The sequence below is a fragment of the Triticum aestivum genome, chromosome 7B (assembly GCF_018294505.1).
Source record: "Triticum aestivum cultivar Chinese Spring chromosome 7B, IWGSC CS RefSeq v2.1, whole genome shotgun sequence".
Classification (NCBI taxonomy): Eukaryota; Viridiplantae; Streptophyta; class Magnoliopsida; order Poales; family Poaceae; genus Triticum; species Triticum aestivum.
The window spans coordinates 97,947,874-97,971,548 of NC_057813.1; the positions used below are offsets into that span (position 1 = coordinate 97,947,874).

Consider the following 23,675-nt stretch of genomic DNA (forward strand, 5'->3'; position numbering starts at 1 on the left):
CTTCTTTTTTTGCAAAAAGACCCAACACCATATATTAAGTATCACAGGACCTTACAAACACACCCATACATAAAGATAAAATTACATTGAAATTTTTGGGGTGCCGAAGTCTTCTTCCTCGTGGGTCTACCGGTGCCTCTTTTTTTTTCTTCATATATCAAGGTTTGAGATTGCTAACCGGGTCTGCCATCTTTTTTAAACCCAAAATATTGTAGAGGCAAAAGCCGGGAAGTCGTGGATGCAGTCCAGGAGTGTAAACTTAGCATTGATGCTATCTTATTGCATGTTCCCTTTGGTCGGTGAATCAATCAGTGCAAGCGAAAGGGATGCCCTTAAACAACGGGCCAACGGTGCAATCACCTAACTTTTGATTGGACTACTTATTTTGTATTTTAACCTTTAAAATGGAGTTTTATATATGCTTGTTACTACTTGGGCGATTTCGCAGATGAGTGAAAATACTATATGCTATAAAGATTTTAGCATTTGCATGGATTATTTAACCTGACAGCTCGTGTAGACCATAGACCATATTGGAACGCAGTGGGAACGGGACTGCGTCGACAGTATACTCCGGAGTCCCGAGTCCGGACGCAAGCAATGACGCCACGATTGAACACACGTACTACCACGGATCCATGATCAGAACCGCGCGCCTACTTAACGATGAACTTGATCGGCTATGTATAAGCGCAATCAAGCAAAGCGCAGGCACCCGTACGTCGATCTCCAAGAAGCGGACGCGGGCTATCTAAGCAGGCGATGGCGGCGGCGGTGAAGGTGTACGGGTGGGCGATGTCGCCGTTCGTGGCGCGCCCATTGCTGTGCCTGGAGGAGGCAGGCGTCGACTACGAGCTCGTCCCCATGAGCCGCGAGGCCGGCGACCACCGCCAGCCGGACTTCCTCGCCAGGAACCCCTTCGGCCAGGTGCCGGTTCTCGAGGACGGCGACCTCACTCTCTTCGGTAATTCCGTCATTATCTCTTATTTGTCTGTTTATTATCGATACCCCCAAACAGTTAAGGAGAATTGGTACTAGTGATCAGAATTTTCGCGCAGAATCGCGGGCAATCGCGAGGCACGTGCTTCGCAAGTACAAGCCGGAGTTGCTGGTAGGCGACGGCTCGCCGGAGTCGGCGTCCACGGTCGACATGTGGCTGGAGGTGGAGGCCCACCAGCACCACCCCGTGTTGGTCGCCATCACGATGCAGTGCCTCGTCGCCCCGCTCCTCGGCAACGCGCCGGACCAGGCCGTCCTCGACGAGAACCTCGGGAAGCTGGGGAAGGTGCTGGAGGTGTACGAGGCACGGCTGTCGGCATCCAAGTACCTCGCCGGGGAATCGGTCAGCATCGCCGACCTCAGCCACTTCCCGATGATGCGCTACTTCATGGAGACCGAGTACGCGGCGCTGGTAGAGGAGAGCCCCCATGTCAAGGCGTGGTGGGAGGAGCTCAAGGCGAGGCCGGCGGCCAGAAGGGTGACGGAGTTCATGCCGCCTGACTTTGGGCTTGGAAAGAAGGCAGAGAAGTGATGGGTGATGACAACAACACCGGCAAACTGGCCTGCCGCCTGCGGCTGCGGGCGATGGTCACCGACATACGTTCTGTGGCCTGATACAGAGTGAATTGCATAAAACCATCACATTTTGAGCTTTTTGTGCAGAAAACCACCTGGTCCCTAATCATTTACAAAAATTACCACACATTCAGTAAACTTTTTGCAAAAAAGACTGATCAGGTGATTTATCCCGTTTAATCACTTTCTGACAAGTGGGTCTGGAATGTAAGGAGCTAATTTGGCAACATATTAACACACACACCCCTACATCTAAAAGAAAAACGCAATCAGGCCCTCCCCTTGTGGATAACCTCGAGCAGTTCAAAATCCAAATACCCCAAAGCCCATGACCGCCGGTGCGCTACTGTCCGGTCGGCGCCGCTCCTCCGCTGTCAGACACACCCTTCCCATCACCGGAGACCATTGACAGCGCCGCCGCGCCCGTCTTCTTACTCGCAGCGACAAAGAAGTGGCAGGAGGAGCGCCTCCATACTCGCGGCCGCGGGGCCGTTCTCCGGCGCGCGCTCGCTCCACCAGCCCTGCCATCTGCCGGAAGCAGCGCAAGTGCGGCTGCTGCTCGGGGCCTTGAAGGCCGACGGCGCGCCCAGGCCCTGTCGTGGCCGCACCTCGGCCATCTGTCGGGGACGCGCTGCCGTGGCCGCGCCTCGGCCATCTCTCGGGGACGCCTGGGCCGCTCGGCGGCCATGAGCGTGCTGCCGGCTCTCTCCACGGGAGCATAGGAACGGTGTGCCACCACCCTGTCGCCTCCTCTTCATGGATCCAGGAGCTCACCGCCGCCCAGACCAAGCTCTGATGGCCGCCACACCCTGGATCGACGTTGTGGCGTGCGCTAGAGGACCAGGTGGCGCGGCTCGAGAGCGTGCGGAGGCTCGTGGCGATAGTGCGCCGCTGGCCCTCGCGCTCACGAAGACGGACGACACTTGCGGGGCAGATCCCCTGCGCCGTCACGCGTCTCGCCGGCCGGTGTGCCCTCCCTGTTGCTGCACGCGAGGAAGGAGATCCCCTCCGTGGGGGAGGGGGAGGGGCTTGATTGCTTTTTCTTTTAAGTCCAGGGAGGTATACATTAATTTGTTGCCAAATCAGCTCCTTACATTCCGTCCCCACTTGTCGGAAAGTGGTTAAACGGGCTAAGTCACCTGATCGGTGCTTTTTGCAAAAAGTTTACTGAATGCGCGGTGAGTTTTGCAAATGATTAGGGACCAGGTGGTTTTTTGCAGATGAAACCTGAAATGTGGTGGTTTTATGCAATTCACTCCCTGTGCAGCTATGGCTCAGTTCTTTTGGTTGCTTGCGTTTTGCTGATTGAATAAAACACAAAATGCTTTGGGTTTCTCAATACAGTTTCTTTGAAATCCTAACTAGTACAATTGTACAAATTCGTGTTTGGCACTCTTTTGAAGGAAACGATGTTGTGTCTCAACTTGTCTGTCATGATCAGTTGACCAGTTGTATTCGTGGTTGACAATGGGATGTCAATAAGGTTTTGGGAGGATACGTGGTTAGGAGAAACGCCCCTGGCCGTACAATATCCCACCTTGTATTACATTGTGCAACGTAAGGATGATTACGTAGGCAGCGTTTTAAATACGATCCCCTTAAATATTTAATTTAGACGAGCTCTAGTTGGTGAGCAATGGATTGCATGGATGCACCTGGTTCGGAGATTGATAGATGTTCAACTCTCCGACCAACCGGACTCCATGCAATGGAAACTAGCTAAGAATGAGATTTTTACAATAAAATCTTTCGATATGGATTTGATTAATTCTGGCTCAGTCTCGAGATCGTTGCATATTTGGACGATTAAGGTTCCTTTGCGTATTAAAATCTTTATGTGATTTGTCCACAAACAAGTAATTCTTACAAAGGACAACTTAATCAAGAGGCGATGGGTAGGTAGTCCACGATGTTATTTTTATGATCATGATGAAACAATACAACATTTATTTCTTGAATGCCCACTAGCAAAATTGCTTTGGAGAACGATTCATATAGCCTTCAACATTACTCGTTCAGTTGACATTGCATCTTTGTTTGGAATGTGGTTAACTGGGGTCGAACATACTACGGTGGCTCGTATTCGGATTGGAATATGTGCCCTCTTGTGGGCTATATGGAATTGTAGAAATGATTTGATATTTAACAGACAACACAATTTAACTTTCTTGCAGGTCATCTTCAGAGCTACCGCTTGGATCCGTACGTGGTCCTTACTCACTCCTATGGAATTTAGGAAGCCTTTGGCTACTGGGTGCAACCAGTGAGAGATGGTAGCACGGGCTATATTCAACCGGTTCGGATGACGGACGCATAACAGGATAAGAGCTAGGGAGCTTATCCTTCTTATTGCCATTCCGGTTGTGATTGTCAGCATTAACTTTGATTTATTTTTATTTTTCGCTCCACTTGCGAGCTGTAATACTTTGACGACTCTCTGATACTTTGCGAATTTTTAATAAGATGGCTGCATGCATCATTATGATGCAGAGGCCGGGGCAAGCCTCCATTTCCAAAACAAAAAAAGTTGACCAGTTGTACAATTAAATAAAATAGGAAGGGGTTTTCTCATGTAATTTAATAAAACGGGCTTGCTAAAAATCAGTCGATTGAGATTTAATCAAGTCTCAGTCGATCATGCAACATTTTGTCCCAACGTTTGTAACTTTTTTCGTACCGGTTGCAGCATCCGTCTTGTTGGTTGTGGCATGTTTCCCCTCATCGATTGTAGCACATCGTCTCATTGGTTGTAACATCCGTCACAACAATGGTTGTCATTGCTTGCAAAATGATCGAAACATTTTTCGTCATCGGTTGTAGCATCTAGCCGTGCCGCTTGCAGCAAAACAACAACGATGACGTCACTCGACTGAGACTTCGTTAAGTCTCAGTCGATCGAGTTCTTTTTTTTTTTGAACTTCAGTCGACCGAGTACTAGACAAACCCTTAATAAAATGTGAGTGGGTTTTCTGCACACAAAAAACCTCACGCGCAGTCAGCCCCTGACATGTGGGCCAAGGCCACGCGGGCAAGACATATGCCTGGGTACGGACAGACACCGTATTTGCACGTTTGGACAAGTTATGATTCTAGTTTTATGTATTTTACAAGTTTTGAAACTAAAATAACTATGACAGACAAGTTAGGACACTTTCAGTGTATTTAAGTCATAGGTGACAGTTTCCCTATAAAAAAGTCATAAGTGAATGTCCAACTAGGCAATAACAACCTTCTTTACTGGTAATGCAGAGGTAAGGCCTACATCTCGTAGTTATCATAATGGATTTTGAGCTCCTATAGCAAAATTACAGGAACCAGGAGCAACTAGTGGGCGGTGCAAACTGTATACCAGTTAGAACAACCTAAATGATAAGTGTCATACGAGTGGCACAAAGTAACATCATTATGACGTTTTTTACACTAAAGTTGCCAACTGAAAAAGAACAAATCCCCAAAAAACTAAAACTTGCTATCCAAACAAAAAATTGACATGCTTCACAACTAAAATTGTCATCCTTGAATAACTAAATTTGCCATTAAGAAACATCAGGGCGAAATTGCTCCTCCAGACTGCTGTGGCCGATCTAACGCATTTGCCTATTCGACATTGCGTGCCAGATACTACTGTTTTCTCTAGCGAGTGCCCAAGCTAGGAGCGATCATTCTGTTAGATGGGCCGCCCTTCTGGCTTTCCTTTTGCACGGTTTAAGGAAGCGTTCAGAAACTTCCAAACAGTTTTTCTTGTTTTTCCTTTTCTTTCTTAAGATTTCTGTTTGGTTTTCTGTAAGTTTATTCCTTTTCTTTTATATTTTCCGTTACCTTTTTATATTATTTTTTGTTTTCATCTTTTAAATCCACAAACATTTTACCAAATACATGAATAAAATTCAAATCCATGATTTTTTTAAATGTTGAACACTTTCATATTCGTTATTTTAAAAAATCTATGAACTGTTTTCAAAATTTGTTAATATTACTTTCCAATTTGTACTATTTTTGGGGCTCGTGGACAATTTTGTACTTCGTGAACATTTGTTTTGTGTGTGTGTGGGTCCGGGGGGGGGGGGGGGGACATTTTTTATTTATTTTTGGGGGTTTGTGGATAATTTTGTATTGCCTGAACATTTTTTACAATCCAAGAGCTTTTTTCAAATTAGTTCGATGAACTTTGTTCAAATTCATGATTTTTTTCCAAATTCACAATCTTTTACAGATTCATTAACTTTTTCAAATTCCTGAAATTTTATTAAATTCACAAAATATATATTAATTTGCGATCTTTTTAGATTCTGAATATTTTTCTTAATCCATAAAACTTCTTTAATCTATTAAAATACCTATAGCTGGTTTTCTTTTAAAAGAGGCGTTGCTGGTTTTGCAAGAGGAGGGAAGTAATCAAGGCGAGCATCTCTCTGTACAACGGAAGTCAACACGAGTGCAAATAGGTGGAGCGTTTGCGTGAGCGCTTAGCATCTCTAGTAGACCCCGCACCTCGCCGACTCGTAAAACGCGTTTGCAGTTCGTGAAAAAACGGAGAGGCAGACCCCGCAAAACGGACCCGTATAAAAGGATATTCACGAAATATACTCTTTTACGGGTCGGCTTTGCGGGGTCTGCTCTTGCGCCGCTGCCGCTGCCAGAAATATCAATATCACATAACAAAAATACAACAATCATCCACACTACAAAATAATTATTTAGAAAAAAATATCAATACCAACACAATACAACAATCATCCACATTACAAATAATTATTCAAATCACCGAAGCAAACTAAATAGTGCAATATAAAACTTGTCCGAATACAAATAACACATGAATTAAATAAAAATGAATAAAAAATGAGTTTGTTACTGTCCAACCCTTCGCCAATGGTCCTCAATGAGACCCTCCTGAAATTTTTTTTAGAACGAAGACGCCAGAGGCGTCCGGCTTTAAATTAATAAAGCCCACAACTTAGGCAGCGTACATAAGACTAAGACCAATGTCTGATCAACACGAACCACATCAAACGACGATCAGCTCCAAAGAGATAGTGCGGTAAAAGGCTTATGGAGCCAACAAAAGAGCACGCAGGCTCAAAGAAAACACATCCAAAAGGGACTGCCCCACCCTAGGTAGCAGCGGCATCAGACGACGAAGCTCTGGCCATCGAGTAGACGATACGAAGGCAGTCGAGCGCGTGGCGATGGAGATCAGCGTCCTGTTGTCTTCCCAACGGTGCCCACTGCTATAAGAAAATGATGCATTTAAAAATAACATCAGCGGGATGAGAAGGGAAAACACCCTCAATTGTAAACTTGTTGCGAGTGCGCCAAAGAGCCCACAACACAGCCGTCGTGCATGTCCACATGATACGTCGATATGAGCCTTGGACCGATGTAACGCCCGGATAATTAGGCTACAGTAAAACTCTTCTAATGATGCCATGTCATCAGTGTTACTGTTGCTAACCAAGTGGTAGTTCAAAATCATTGCTAATTCAAAATATGAATTAGTGACAAACACCCTAAGTTTTCAAAAGTCAAAGCGAAAATGTTCGGGGGTTGCCAAATATTACACTGGTAATTATGGTGAAGCAAACACCATTTTATAAAATGCCTAAATGCCCTAAAACTAAATAAAACATAAAGGGAAAATAAATAAAAGAAAGAAATTACAAAAAAGGGGGAAGCCCCCTGGGCCAGGCAGCCCAACCCACCGCACGGCCACCGCACAACCCCCTGGCCCGCAGCCAGCCTGGCCGGCCCAGCCGGCCCAGCTCCTCGCCCCGCACCCCTCCCTTCCTGTTCCTCGGACGCGCGCCGCTACAGGGCACGGTCGCCACCGGACCCGCTCGCCGGCGACGGGGGAGGATAAGGCCGCCACGGCCCCCTCTCGGCCTCGTCAGATCCCCCTTCCCCCCCGCAGATATTTTCTCCGCCCCTCCAGATCCACCGCGCCTCTCCCCCCTCGTTCCCCTTGCATCCGGACGCCACCGACGCCATGGCTCCGGCCTAACCACGGCCACCAAGCCCACCTCACCGCCCCACGGTGTCTCCAAGGGTCGCCGTCGTCCTCTCCCTCGTCTGGCGCAACCCGTTGGAGACCGGAGTCACCGCAACGCCCCCCGACGCCGCCGTCTTCTTCCTCTGCTCCGACAAACGTCGCCGCCGTTCTTCTTCATCTCCGTCGACGCCCCTGCAGCTACTAACCCATTCACCGGCCATCGTGCGTGCCGCTAGGTGAGCTGCCTCCCTCCTCCGCCCTCTAGCTCCCTAGCTCGCGCGGTAACTAGCTCGTCGTCGTGCCCGGGGTCCGGTCGCCGCGGTGTACCTCGCCGCCGTGGACCCATCCGCCGTCACGCTCGTCCGAGCTCACCGTTGTGCTCCTGGGGTCCCTAGGAGCCCAACGCGCCTACGAATGCTCCCTCCCGTGCCTCCTAGCGCCGTCCCCGATGAGCGCCCGAATGCGTCGCCGCCTGCGCTCGTCGCAGGCGTGCTTCCGGTGACCAGATGGTCACGGGACAGCGCCCGTTGCATTCGCCACCTGACGCATGCCTCGCCTGGCCTCTCAGTTCGCTCGCTAGCGGGCTGCGTCGAAGTTTCCTCTTGCGTCCGACTCCGGCCGTCCGCCGATGAGCTCGCCGCGCTCGAATCCGGTCGCCCCTGCCGCCACAATCACCACCGTTGGACGCGGCATAGCCGTAGCTCTCGAACGCGCCCGAAAACTCGACGAACGGTGCCCTATAGGTGTTTTCCGGCCACCTCCCGAGCCGCACCGCTGCGTTTTGCCTCGCCGGCGTAGTTCCGGCGCCGTCCGCCGACGTGGCTAGGCGGGCCCCACCCCTGGGTCGCTGCCAGCGGGCCATGGGGGCCTCGTTGACTGGGTTGACCCAGTCAACGTGCTGACTGGGCAGCCCAGTGGCACTGACATGCGGGCCCCATGCCATAAATATAAAATAAAAACAAATAGATAAACTGCTAATTAATTAAATTAGTTAATTAAAACATTAATCTCTCACTGACTACCGGGCCCCACCCACTAATTAACCCAATTTAGTTAGTTTAGAATTCTGTTAATGTCCCTGACAATGACATGTGGGTCCCACTGGACCCACCTGTCTGGTTTGACTGGTCAACTGACCAGTTGACCTGCTGACATCACTCTGATGTCATGCTGACGTCATCATTCACTGTTTTGGATAATGTTGGAATTAAATAACTAATTAAAATCAAAAAATGATTTAAATCTTTAGAAAATCATATCTTTTAATCCGTAACTCGGATGAAAATACTTTCTACATGAAAGTTGCTCAGAACGACGGGACGATTCCGGATACGCAGTCCGTTCGTCCGCCACACACCCCTAACCTATCGAACTTGCAACTTTCCCCCTCTGGCTCCTCTGCCCGAAAACGCGAAACACCGGGAATACTTTCCCGGATGTTTCCCCCCTTCGTCGGTATCACCTACTACCGCGATTGGGCACACCTAGCATCGTTACTTGTCATGTCATGCATCGATATGCATTTGTTTGCATTGTATTCATTGTTTCTTCCCCCTCTTCTCTCCGGTACACTACGAGACCGACGCTGCTGCTGCCCAGTTCGACTACGGAGTTTACGACCCCTCCTTGCCAGAGCAACCAGGCAAGCCCCCCCCCCTTGATCACCAGATATCGCCTATTCTTTTCTATACTGCTTGCATTAGAGTAGTGTAGCATGTTACTGTTCGGTTACTCCTATTCTGTTGCATAGCCTGTCATTGTTGCTACAGTCATTGATACCTTACCCGCAATCCTAAATACTTAGTATAGGATGCTAGTTTATCATTATTGGCCCTACATTCTTGTCGGTCTGCCTTGCTATACTATTGGGCCGTGATCACTCGGGAGGTGATCACGGGTATATACTATACATACATACATACTATACAGATGGTGACTAAAGTCGGGTCAGCTCGAAGAGTACCCGCGAGTGATTCACGGATTGGGGGCTGAAAGGACCTTTGTCCCGACGGCCCTCTGTGTGGATCTTTGAGGCGGAGCGACAGGGCAGGTTGAGACCACCTAGGAGAGAGGTGGGCCTGGCCCTGTTCGGCGTTCGCGGATATTTAACACGCTTAACGAGATCTTGGTATTTGATCTGAGTTGGCTACGAGCCTATACGCACTAACCATCTACGTGGGAGTAGTTATGGGTATCCCGGCGTCGTGGTATCAGCCGAAGCACTTCAGACGTCAGCGACGGAGCGGCGCGCGCCGGATTGGACTGGAACGCCTGCTAGGCTAGGTCTGCTTCCGGCCGCCCACGCAACATGCAGGTGTGCTCAGCGCGATGGGCCCAGACCCCTGCGCGCTTAGGTTTAGACCGGCGTGCTGGCCTCTCTGTTGTGCCTAGGTGGGGCTGCGACGTGTTGATCTTCCGCGGCCGGGCATGACCCAGGAAAGTGTGTCCGGCCAAATGGGATCAAGCGTGTTGGGTAAGTTGGTGCACCCCTGCAGGGAAGTTAATCTATTCGAATAGCCGTGATCTTCGGTAACAGGACGACTTGGAGTTGTACCTTGACCTTATGACAACTAGAACCGGATACTTAATAAAACACACCCTTCCAAGTTCCACAGACAACCCGGTGATCGCTTTTCCACAGGGCGACGAGGGGACGATCGCCGGGTAGGGTTATGCTATGAGATGCTACTGGAGATGCTACTTGGAGATGCTATTTGGAGATTCTACAGTGGAGATGCTACTTGGAGGACTTCAATCTACTCTCTTCTACATGCTGCAAGACGGAGGCTGCCAGAAGCGTAGTCTTCGATAGGACTAGCTATCCCCCCTCTTATTCTGGCATTCTGCAGTTCAGTCCACCGATATGGCCCTTTACACATATACCCATGCATATGTAGTGTAGCTCCTTGCTTGCGAGTACTTTGGATGAGTACTCACGGTTGCTTTTCTCCCTCTTTTTCCCCTTTCCCTTCTACCTGGTTGTCGCAACCAGATGCTGGAGCCCTGGAGCCAGACGCCACCGTCGACGACGACCCCTACTACACTGGAGGTGCCTACTACTACGTGCAGCCCGCTGACGACGTCCAGGAGTAGTTAGGAGGATCCCAGGCAGGAGGCCTGCGCCTCTTTCGATCTGTATCCCAGTTTGTGCTAGCCTTCTTAAGGCAAACTTGTTTAACTTATGTCTGTACTCAGATATTGTTGCTTCCGCTGACTCGTCTATGATCGAGCACTTGTATTCGAGCCCTCGAGGCCCCTGGCTTGTATTATGATGCTTGTATGACTTATTTATGTTTTAGAGTTGTGTTGTGATATCTTCCCGTGAGTCCCTGATCTTGATCGTACACATTTGCGTGCATGATTAGTGTACGATTAAATCGAGGGCGTCACAAGTTGGTATTAGAGCCGACTGCCTGTAGGAATCCCCCTTCCACATGCCTTGGCCGAAGTCGAGTCTAGACATTACAAAAACTTTTACTAACTTGGCTGTGTGCCTTACGGGCCCATGTCGCCATCGGGTGGTACTAGGATCTTTTACTCCTCGACCTTTACTCTGGGACTCTGAACTCTTTTCTACTCGGGTTAAACGAATTTACTAACTCTGACATTAGGATCCCGTTACCACGTTCACCCCAAAGTTGGATAAGCCATAGTTATTCTGTAGGATAGCATTTTGAATAGTGCCCATGTTGTCATTTGACTCCATTGAAACATCTTTGTTTTTAGATGGAACCCACGAGGCAGGTCGTGCGCCACACTGCAGCCATTGGTGCCTCAGGATCACCTGCTGTGCTAGCTGATATGATGACCTATCTGGGTTATCGCTGGCACCCTGAGTACACCGTCTACGAGGAGTACCAGGAATTTAACCATGAGCAGTACCGTGCCATCGTCCACCTCTACTCTCGGGAGTATGAGTCCACTACCGTGCTGCACACCGCTCATGGTGTTGGAGTGACCATCGAGATGGCAGTCCACGATGCTGCTCATGCTTCTCTAACACGTCTTCGTGGAGAGTATCAGGCATTGGACACTTCCCCTTTCAGGCACATTCCTATCGCATATGACGTTGGTGCGGAGGGATACTACACTGCCGCCTACTCCACCGTCACCCGAGAGCCCTTCCACCATCAGCGCCTGGTTCTGCATGCTGATGGGCTGGACCGAGCTAACAGAGCTCTTCGCCACGAGTTGTACACCACTCGTCAGCACCTTTACAGGGCTCTGACGCTGTTGCACCCCTTTGTCCGGTCTGGACAGCTGCCGCATTCTGCGATCTACCCAGCCAGGACCGTGATGCCCCACGGTGTCGGATGGCCAGAGGTGGGAGGCTACTCTCCCGCACTTGGTCCTCTTCTGCCACCTGAGCGTCGGGTTCTACACCAGAGTATCCGTGGCCCCCAGGCCACTGACGTGGAGGACTATCCGTTGCCTCACTACCAGCTGTCAGGTTACAGCTACCTTCACAGTACCTCCTGGGACTGATGTAGTCTTGCTCATTAGTCTTAGATGCATTCGCGAGCCTGCGTGCCGCCTATGATGACTTAATCTATGTACTGAACTCTATGTCCGACCCCTTTTGTAAGTTATGCCGACTATCTATGTGGTATCTGTCGTGCTCCTTTCATTATGCATGTTTCATCATGAATGACTCTTGTCTATGCAAATTTCTCAATACTGAACTACCCCTGTTATATATTAGCAGGATGGTTAGACCAGCTGGTCGTGGTCGTGGTGGCAACTTCCCACCACCGCCTGAGTACATGGCTGGTATGATCCAACAGCTTGACATGAATCGCCAGTTCATGGAAAACATGATGGCTCAGTTTCCTCGCCCCAATATGAACCAGCATCCAAACACAACCACTCTGCAGGATTTCATACGCCTCAACCCAAGTGTGTACCGCAGCTCAACCCAGCCGCTAGATGCTGATGACTGGCTCCGTGACATCACCTATGAGATGGAGTCTGCTGATGTAGCCCCTGCCAGCTATGTCACTTTTGCTTCATTCTTTCTAAAGGGACCCGCAGCGCAATGGTGGGACAGCCACATGCGTACTCTGCCAGTTGGCACAATCATCTCCTGGCCAGACTTTCAGGCTGCCTTCCGTGCCCGCTTCATTCCTCAGGGAATCATGGACAGGAAAAAGCGTGAGTTCCGCAACCTCACACAGGGCAACAAAACTGTGGAAGCTTATCAGCGGGAGTTTCTGGACTTGTCTCGCTATGCTGAAGAGGACATTGCAACTGATGCACGCAGACAGGAGAAGTTCCGTGAAGGCCTTCAAGCTGACATCAAGCTCGCACTTCTAGTGCATGACTTTGCCGATTTCGCCACCTTGGTGAACAAGGCCATCAATGTCGAGACTGGTCTGCAGGAACACCAGAGCTCTCAAAGGCGCAACCGTGACACGGGCTCATCTTCGGGCCCGCCCTCGCAGAAGCGTAAGATATGGGTCCCGAACAGCATGCACCGTCCAAATGCACCTGCCCCAAGGCAGTCTTATGCTGCACCTCGTCTGCCGGCTGCTCCAACTAGGCAGCCAAGGCTTCCAGCTCCACCACCCCGAGCTCTTGCTCCCACTCCCAATAATGGTCTGTGCTTCAGGTGTGGTCAGCCAGGACACCGTGCTCGGGAATGCAACCAGAACCAGAATCAACTGGCCCTTCCAGCAGCTGGTCGTGGTAACAACCAACCCCGCAACAACAATGCCAAGTCCTATGGTCGTGTTCATGCCAACCACGTTGATCTGAACGAAGCTCAAGACCAGCCTGCTACTGTGATGGGTACACTCCTCGTAAATTCAGTACCTGCATCTGTTTTATTCGATACAGGTGCATTGCATTCATTCATGTCAGAAGATTTTGCATGCTTGCACGACATTAAATGTGAGGACATGAATGCTTCACTATTAGTACACACTCCTGCGGGCCAATGTCGAACCTCCATGATTTGCAACGACGTCCCTGTAGAAATCGAAGGACTGGAATTCCTTGTCTCTCCCATTGTACTGAAGTCCTGTAGCATTGATCTCATTCTGGGAATGAATTGGTTAAAAGCGCATACTGCTTCTATCGTTTGCGCCACCAAGACCGTCCATCTGCTACACCCTTCTGATGAAATAATAAGCTACAATGCCCATCTGGTTAAGAATGCCGAGGTAAGGCTCTATGCATTGAATGCATTGAACGCCGCACCACTCGAGGGTATTGAAAACATTCTCGTCGTGCGTGACTTCCTCGACGTCTTTCCAGAAGAACTCCCAGGGATTCCCCCTGCTAGAGCTGTCGAATTCGTCATCGACTTGAAACCAGGCACCACTCCTATAGCCAAGCGACCCTACAAGATGCCGCCGCATGAACTCCTTGAGCTTAAGGAGGAAATTGATAAATCTCTTCGAAGTGGTTTCATTCGCCCAAGTTGCTCTCCTTGGGGAGCACCTTCTCTCTTTGTCAAGAAGAAAGATGGGACAAACCGATTGGTCCAAGACTACCGTCCTATAAATCAAGCTACCATTCAGAATAAGTATCCTCTTCCTCGGATCAATGATCTGTATGATCAACTGGCTGGTTCATCAGTGTTCTCTAAACTCGACTTGAGGTTGGGATACCACCAGATCCGTGTTCGTGAGGAGGATATCCCCAAGACCGCCTTTGTGACTCGTTATGGTTCATACGAGTACACCGTCATGTCTTTCGGCTTAACCAATGCTCCAGCCACCTTCTCTCGCCTGATGAACTATATATTCATGGATTACCTCGACAAGTTCGTCGTGGTTTATCTGGATGATATCCTGATATTTTCCAAGAGTGAAGAAGAACATGCTGAACATCTTTGTCTTGTGCTGGAAAAGCTACGAGAGCATCAACTATATGCCAAGTTCTCCAAGTGTGAATTCTGGCTTCCCGAAGTAACCTATCTCGGGCATGTCATCTCTAAGGATGGTATTGCCGTCAACCCTGAACGAGTTCAGGCTATTCTCGATTGGACTCCTCCGAAGAATGTCAAGTAAGTCAGAAGTTTTCTCGGTCTCGCCAGCTATTGCCGTCGATTCGTCGAGAACTTCTCCAAGATTGCCAGGCCTCTGACTAACCTGTTGCATAAGGGCGTCAAGTTCCAATGGACAGGTAAATGTCAGGAAAGTTTCCAGGCACTCAAAGACAAGTTGACTTCTGCCCCAGTACTAGCTCCTCCTGATACTAAGAAGGACTTCATCATTTACTGCGACGCTTCCCGTCAAGGATTAGGCTGTGTCCTAATGCAAGAGCGCAAAGTGGTTGCTTATGCCTCTCGGCAATTGCGCCCTCACGAAGAGAACTACCCAGTTCACGACCTCGAACTTGCTGCTGTCATTCATGCGCTAAAACAGTGGCGACATTACCTACTCGGTAATCGTTGCGAGATCTTCACTGACCACCAAAGTCTGAAGTATCTGTTTACTCAGCCAGACCTGAACCTCCGTCAGCAGAGATGGATGGAGACTGTTGCAGACTTTGATTTGGGTATTTCCTATACACCAGGCAAGGCTAATGTAATGGCTGATGCCTTGAGCCGCAAGTCTTACTGCAACCACCTCCAGGTTCACAAAGTTCAGCCCTCACTTGTTGAAGAATTCAGAAAGCTAAACCTCCATATTGTTCCTCCGGGTGCACTCGCTCCCCCTCCTCCGGAGTTCCGCAAGATGAATCTCCGTGTTGTTTCCCAGGGTTCCCTCTATACCCTGGCTGTTGAACCCGATCTCGTGGGCACCATAAAGACAATGCAGGGATTTGACTCTGAAGTCTACAAAATTAAGCAAGACCTCAAAGAAGGAAGTCCCTCATCCTTCACTATTGCTGATGATGGCGCCTTGTACTTCAAAGGCTGTCACATCCCTAGCTTCTGGCATTGCTCTAGGTTAGCTTCATGTGTGCATCATGTCTATATTTTTGAAACTTGAATTGAGGAATTTTGGAAGCCTCAAAACCCTAAATAAAAGAGGGGCAAAAACCCTAGAAATCTTATTCATTGCTCCAAAAGGCTCTTCTTAAATGTTTGATAATTTTTGGTAAGGGTTCTGGTCCCAACCAAAATATTGAACATTTTTAAGGATTTATTTTTGGGACTTTGAATTTAAATCATTAGCTATTTGAATTTGAATTATATTCATATAATTAGAATATAATTTCAAATACCCCTGAAATATTTTATGAGCTTTTGGAAAAGTCCATCTAGCCAAATAAAATTATTCAGAGGAGCTTTTGGCATTGTTTGAATTTGTTTAAAATTCAAAACAGTGGCAAAATAAATTAAATAAAACAAACAGAAAAAAGTAAAAGGCAGAGCAGAACTTACCTGGCCTTACCTGGTAGCCCACCAGCAGCCCAGTCCACTAGAGCCAGCCCAGCCCAACCTAGCGAGGGGCAGGTTTGTCTTCAACCCTCGCCAGGAGGACAAGTCGTGGCAGAGCGCGCGTCGCCGGTCGCCACCTCCTGCTTCGACGTGTCCCAGCCGCCCCCGACCTCTCCAGTGCACCGTTGGAATGCCCTCGACCCCCTCGACCGCTATCCCTTCTCTCTGCTCGCTCTAGCTCTCTCCCTCTCTCGATTTGGAGCACCACCGAGAGCCACCGGAGGGCGCCGCCGTCGCATCCATAGCCACCGCGCACCCCAGGCTTCACCGATGGGTCATGTGTCACCGCCGGACTCTGCTTCGTCTCCAAGATGACGCACGCGGACGGAGAAGGCCACAGACGACTGCAACATCGCCATCTTCGTCCTCTGCCCCGACGACCGCCGTCATCCGATTCGCGTCGTCCAGAGCTTCCCCGACCTCGTCGTCGACTCTGCTAGTCCCTACGTGAGCCACTCTCCATTTTCCCCCTGGAATCCCCGTCGTTCCCCTCCCCTAGCTAGCTTCCCCACCTCCACCGAGGCTCGCCGCCGCCATGGTCAACGAGCTCCGCGCTCGTGAGCTCGGCCGCTCGCCCGAGCATCACCAGCGTGCTCACCGCGCTCCTGCGAACCCGAAACACCCACGGGTGCTCCCTGCCATGCCCTATAGCGCCATCTCCGCTGTTGCCCGAGCTCCGGCCGCCGCCGCGAGCTCGACTCCGGCGAGTACAGCGCACCCCGTCCGCTCCTTCCTGCTCCGTTGGATGCGGAAGAGCACGGGCTACCTCCTGGTGGCCTCCGCGCGTCCAGCCATTGCCTGTAGCTCAACTCCGGCGAGCCTCCGCCGTTGGTTTGGTTGTCGCCGGCCGAACCCCGGCGAGTGCCGACGTGGCCACTTAATTAGGACGTAAACACCCCGCTAATCACCCACTAGAGCCACTGCCAAGTGGGCCCCCGTGCCTAATTAATTAATTTAACCTCTCTGTTAAATTAGCACTAATCTCAGAGGGCCCCGCCTGTCACCGTTGACTTTGCCATGTTAGTATTGCCGGACCCACCAGTCAGCCTCTGTCCCTGCCTGTTACACTGACGTGCGGGTCCCAGCCGTCAGGTTTGACCTGGGCCAGCCACGTTGACCTGCTGACATCACCAATACGTCATGCTGACGCAGTATTTGTTTCTGGAATTAAAATAAATCAAAAATGATTTATTATTTCCAGAAAATAGCTAAAACTTCAATAAATCATAGAAAATCAACCGTAACTCCAAATTAAATAATTTATATATGAAAAATTATCAGAAAAATTCAAGGAATCCATCTGTACCATTTTAATGCATGTTAGAACAACTTATCACTACTGTGTAGGGCAAATGAAGTGAAGGGCATTTAAATAATCACATATGGAGTTTGAATTTGAATCTTGTATTCAAACCAACTTCATTTAATCTGTTGCTAGTTGCATTGGCTCAAAACACATTCATTTTGCCATGTCATGATCATGCATCATATTGTGCATTGCATTGATTGTGTTCCCTTCTGTGTTGCCGGTATTTGTCCCCTCTCGATAGACGTGATACCGATGATGTGATCATTGACACTGATGAAGACTCAATGTTATCTTCAGAAGTGCCAGGCAAGCAAAACCCCCTTGTTCATTCCGATACAATCCCACTCTCTCGCTCCTGCTCTCTTTTACTGCATTAGGACAACACCGATTCAACTGTTACATGCTGCGGTAGTTGAAGCCCTTTTATCCTCTGCATGACCTGTCATTGCCACAGTAAATAGATGAAACCCACTAGCATGAGTAGGAGTTGTTTGAGCCCTAATGTGCCTACTCATTTATGTTTGTTGTCATGCCTGCTACTGCTTAGAGTTGAGTCAGGTCTGATTCATCGGGGATGAATCAGAGGCGTGTGAACATGTCCTACTGTGTGTGAGCTAAGTGTGGGAACACGATTTGGTAAAAGGTGACGGTGAGAGGCCATGTAGGAGTACATGGTGGGTTGTCTCATTGAAGCCGTCCTTAGGAACTGAGTTTTGTGTTTGTGATCCATGATTCAGCTACTACCATGCATTGGGCCCTGAAATATGACCCCGCTCGACTTCTTATTCACCCTAGCTCTCTGTCCAGGAGTTGCAAGTAGTTTCTGGTGTTTGTAGCCTACTGGAGGCCGTGGACAGCGCTGACCGTAGGGGTGGGCTGTGATGCGGTAGGTACGTGGCACGGTGTACCGGATGCCCGTTTGGTATCTCGGGAACCCTGTTCACATCGTTTGGGGCTGTGAGCGAAACTCCGGCCGGATCTCCTCATGGATGGAACCCGAATAGGCGATAAACCTGGACTAGAGACTTGAGTGTTTAGGTAGGTCGTGGTCTACACCCACGTCGGCTTTCGCTTGAAGTCTGCCGAGCACATGTCGTGTGCAGACGCTAAGTGGTGGAAACATGTATGAAGAAGTACACCCCTGCAGGGTTATCATCATCTATTCGAATAGCCGTGTCCGCGGTAAAGGACTTCTGGGTTGCTTATATCAGTTCATAGACAAGTGAAAGTGGATACCCTAAAATACGCAAGATAAGCGTGAGTGCTATGGATGGCGTTCTCGTAGGGAGACGGGAGCGGATCCATAGTGGTGTATTGATATGGTGAATATGTGGACTCGTGTGCGCCACCTCAAAAGAGTTACTTGCAGTCGTAGTTCAGGATAGCCACCGAGTCAAAGCTGGCTTGCTGCAGTTAAACCCCACCATTCCCTTGTTGATAATGATGCATATGTAGTTAGTTCTGATGTAAGTCTTGCTGGGTACATTTGTACTCACGTTTGCCTATTTTATGTTTTGTGCAGAGAGACTTCAGTCTCACTAGTAGTTCCGCGTGGACTTCGACGTTTAGCTTGTTACCTCAGCTATGATCTTGTGCCCTCGACAGGATCTGGTAGATAGTCAGGCTTCTGAGCCTTTTTCATTTATAGATGTCTGTAACCAGACATGATAGCTTCCGCTTGTGCTTTGACTTGTATGCTCTGAGTGTTGGGTCATGAGACCCATGTTTGTAATATCTCGCTCCTTGGAGCCTATTGATTAAATACTTGAGTCGTAGAGTCATGTTGTGATGCCATGTTGTATTTGCACATATCGAGCATATTGTGTGTATGTTATTGAAATGCTTGGTATGTGTGGGATCTGACCATCTAGTTGTTTATCTTTAGTAGCCTCTCTTACCGGGAAATGTCTCCTAGTGTTTCCATTGAGCCTTGGTAGCTTGCTACTGCTCCGGAACACTTAGGCTGGCCGGCATGTGTCCTTCTTCGTTCCTGTGTCTGTCCCTTCGGGGAAATGTCACGCGATGAATACCGGAGTCCTGTTAGCCCGCTACAGCCCGGTTCACCGGAGTCCTGCTAGCCCAGTGCTACAGCCTGGATTCACTCGCTGATGACCGACACGTTCGATGCTGGGTCATGGATGCCTGTCCCTGTAAGTTTGTGCCACTTTGGGTTTACGACTAGCCATGTCAGCCCGGGCTCCTTATCATATGGATGCTAGTGACACTGTCATATACGTGTGCCAAAAGGCGCAAACGGTCCCGGGCAGAGGTAAGGCGACACCCGTGGGAATACCGTGCGTGAGGCCGCAAAGTGATATGAGGTGTTACATGCTAGATCGATGTGGCATTGAGTCGGGGTCCTGACAGCGTTGGTATCAGAGCTTGACTGCCTGTAGGATTACCAAGCCAAACTGGTCGAAGTTGATTCTAGAAATGCTTTAGTTATATGTAAGGGAATTGATTGTGGGATGGAACGTAAGGCTCTTTTTACTCCTTATACCTCATGGCCTTCTGATCTGAGTCATCATCTTATCTTTCCTACGGGGATTAAGAGCTAGGCTATCTCTTCTTTCTATCAGGATCACGTATTACTAGTCCGCAGACTTATAGATTGTTGGATTAAGCTTGAGTTCAGTTCCTACTACTTCCGTATGTTAACTGTTGATCTCGAGACCTTGATATTGTGCTTCTGAGTGGTTATGCCACCATTTTTGTGAATGTCTCAAATCTTTTCTGAGCATTTACAGCCATTATGCTGTCCGAGTCATTCCAGGTTTCTAAATAGTCTGATGCATTTGCAAAATCCTTTCCCTCTGGTTTCGATGTTCCTTTATGCCAGCTCAATCACACTAATTGTTGAGTTGAGGTATTCTATTGACTTGACATTATGTTGGAGTTACTATTATGACCCTAGGTGTCTCAGGGGATCATCTAGTAGTCTAGCCATGATTTATGTTCCAGTGTGATAACTCTGGCCGTCATTATCGAAAGCATCCCGTGATGCCATTTAGTAGTAGGTATTCTATCCCTGGGTTTTGAACCCGAGATTCACCCTACTTGCTTCATGTTGATAGTTTTGCTCGTTCCTTTAGGTTATTAGTAACCTTTGCATTAGTCCTCGATGTTCGTGGTATTCCTTTCTTCCAAATACTATGAACCGCTTATGGCAGATGTTCCTCGCTGATCGAAAGATCACAATCAGAGTGCTCTCGATGGGTTCTCGATTCTACATTGTGACTCTGCCAGTTCTACCTTTCCGCATGGGTTATCCGGAAGAAATATGTGGAATTCGTTCGACATGCTAAACCATGCACCCACAACTCAGAAAATCGTGTGTTCCTTGAGTTGTCCCTCTTTAGTTGTCTTCTGACCCTCGTCTATCAATTGATAGTCAAGATTATGTGTGCATTCGTTCATCGATGCCTATTACTCTTGTGGTCCGTCAAGCCATTCTATCGCGGAATGACTAGGAGAAACAAACCCCAGTACCTCTTCCATATCTAGGATTGGGTCAAAACAATTGTACTCCGCAGATCAAAATGCCAATCCAGCTTTTGCTCTGTTCTACCTTGGAGTATTACCATCTTTTATATCGGGATTGTTATAGGAATTGCACACCATCCTATGAACTCTTGGTACAGTGATACTTCTTGCCATCATTGTTCATTCCTCGGTTCCTGTGTTATTGTAACCAGAATGTCGACAAGTGAATCGTGATGTGTGAAATCAATACTCCCAGCAACCTCGTTGCTTGGTAGTTAAGGGACAATAATTTCATTCTTAGCGTGTTGGTTTTTGAATCATCCTTCTAAGACTGATCGTGCTACCTAGTCCTTATTTCGGTGCACCCTTCGATTGATGAGTTAGGATCTTGTCAAGTCCTCACTCATTTGATCATATCGTCTTGCCCTCAAAAGCGAGATTGTTCTCGAGCTTAGTAACATATCAGTGGTTCGTGATTTTCTGAATATCTTCTCGAAAGTATCACCAGGCTGTCACCTGACTGTTATGTTGAGCTCGTGATCAAGTTGGTTTCTTGCGAACCACCTTCTCTCCAAGAATCGGTGTTAGATACCCCTGAGCTAGCTGGTTAAGCTATACAATAACCTGGAGAATTGGAAGATAAAAGCTTGCCTGACTTAGTTCGTCCCAAAGGGATATTCTTGTGTAGTGTGTGTTGAAGAAGATAATATCTTCATCGATTGGTCCCTGTGATCAGTTGCTGGACCTATTGTCTTATCAATCCTTTGATTTGAGTATGGGCTATCGTCAAATCAAATCAGTACCAACGATGCTCGTAATGTTGTCTTATTCGTGGTTGATCCCTCGAGCATACACCATTACATCTCTGGTCTGACCAATGCTATAACCGTGTTCACTTAACTATGGAATTCCTTTTAAAAGGAAACCCGGATGAATTATTGTTGAGCCCATTGACAACATCCTTATCTCCTCCATGATTTTGTTGAACATTAAGCTAGTGTTGGAAACTTTTGAAAGCATTTTATTCATGCTAGCTCATGAAGTATTTGTTTGATGAAAGGAGTGACTTCCTCTTATACACGTGCATTTGGTGAAAGTTGCCGCCGTGAATTTGAGAAAGATTGTTTTGTTTCCTTTGGAATCATCCCAAATCAGTCATGCACATGTGCGAAAGTATTCTGTGGTTCGGAGACTTGCAACCTCCATTCTATATGTGTTCCGTAGCACCCCAAGCCACTGACTGATTTGTTCGAGAAAAGGAGTTAAGTGTTAATCCATGGTAATGCACAAGACTTCGATAACCTCGTTGATGGTTCCCCCTCCTGAACTCGGTAGTGTTTTATTGTAAGACTACCATGTGGGCATGCTTGTCTGGGACAACGTGTTCACATGTTTGTGGCAGAACCAGCTCATGTTTTGGAGCTTGCTATTGTAGTTCATTCCCTGAGAATCTCGCAACGTCATCTCGTCGATTTGTGTTGCAAACTTTCATTTTTCTTCCTAGACTCGATGAGTCTGGAACATCCTGACACCAACCAGATCTGAATCTCAGGCAGATATGATGGTTTGGAACATTTTCCCAAGAACTATAATATCGGTCCCTCGAAAACCGGTAAAGTGGATGTCGTGGCCAACACACCCCGCCGGAAGACCTGTTATTATAATATCTTGATTGAGGAAGTTGGCCACCTCCCCATAAGGATTTCGTAGGATTTACTCCCTAGTTGTGCCTTATGATTTTTGTCTTCCCGAAGTCCGACCTTTTACTTGATGTTCCAGATACCAGACCATTTCAATGAATGGGATACGCTAGCACATCAAGGAGAACATTAGAAGCGGAGTGCTAAATGTCTCTCGGTCGATCATCCATATTTTGTTTCCTTGGCCTCGCTAAGGTGAAATCTGAGAAGGTGTTATCTTCCTTTGCATCTGCATCATCCATCATTAGCCATCATGGTAGCAAGTTGTGTTGCCAGGATCCTTGACACGGATGCTGATAAAACCTTGATGATTGTGGAAATGCTCAAGTTCTTGAGAGCACGTACAAGCGCTACGTGTTATCATCGGCTCTAGCTGGGTTTGCTCTCAGTTTCCTCGGCAATGCTATGACCTCTTCAAACAGTGAATTCACTCCCTATTGTTGGGTTCTTCCCCAGTTACCAGAATCATTCCCAGCATTTGCATTTTGTTCCCAGCTTGCACCGCCAATGTGCCATTCTACCACGGGTTCCTCCCATTTCCGGTGATAAGCAAAAATCATCCATTGCGTTGTCTTCAACAAGGTAATCCACATCATCCAAGTCCGAGTATGCCATTCTACCGACCCCCTCCAAACGATCGTTGTGAATTGCCTTAGGCTGGTATGAAGAGTTTCAATGATCTTTGAATCAAAAGTAATTCTTTTGCCACTTAAGGGGGTATATCTATGAGTCACCATCCCTAAGGTGCCCCGTTGTGCTATCATGGCAACTAAAATCCTCGCTACATGGACAACCGATCGCCACATTCTTAAGTCTGGAATTGTTGTCTACCTAGTGAACCTCGTCACCTGCTCCGCTCCATCCCTCCAGAGGTATGCTTCGTCTCTCAGCTCGAGAGATGTTGCTATGTCCCATTCCATGAGTTAATCCTGAGTTGTTCGACCTTCGAGAAGAACGATTCTTTTAGGGTCTTTCCTTTCCTCTCGTTGTCATGATTAGCTGGAGTTCTCAGAACAAGACATCAAGACAATGATGGTGAATGAATCAACGTTCAACTGAAGTGCACCCTGGATCGTGAAGATTGTACTAGTTTGCGTTTCCCCTTCATCCTATCCTACGCTTGAATCTCGAGACGAGATTCTTGTTTAGTGGGGGTGAGTTGTCACATCCCTAGCTTCTGGCATTGCTCTAGGTTAGCTTCATGTGTGCATCATGTCTATATTTTTG

General features: G+C 48.3%; 1 protein-coding gene across 1 annotated transcript; it reads left to right on the forward strand.

Moving 5' to 3' along the window:
- The first annotated feature begins 574 nt into the window (after positions 1-574).
- LOC123159182 (glutathione S-transferase 4) lies at positions 575-1,702 on the forward strand. The gene is made up of 2 exons (XM_044577010.1): positions 575-964; positions 1,059-1,702. The coding sequence occupies exons 1-2, from the start codon at positions 763-765 to the stop codon at positions 1,529-1,531; spliced, it is 675 nt and encodes a 224-aa protein (XP_044432945.1). The 5' UTR covers positions 575-762; the 3' UTR covers positions 1,532-1,702.
- The last annotated feature ends 21,973 nt before the right edge of the window (positions 1,703-23,675 follow it).

What these genes read in the sequence shown, in the direction of transcription:
- LOC123159182 (XM_044577010.1), top strand. Translation starts at nt 763, where the DNA reads ATGGCGGCGGCGGTGAAGGTGTACGGGTGGGCGATGTCGCCGTTCGTG. An exon ending in CGGCGACCTCACTCTCTTCG is followed by an intron (nt 965 to 1,058) that starts GTAATTCCGTCA and finishes ATTTTCGCGCAG; the next exon opens with AATCGCGGGCAATCGCGAGG.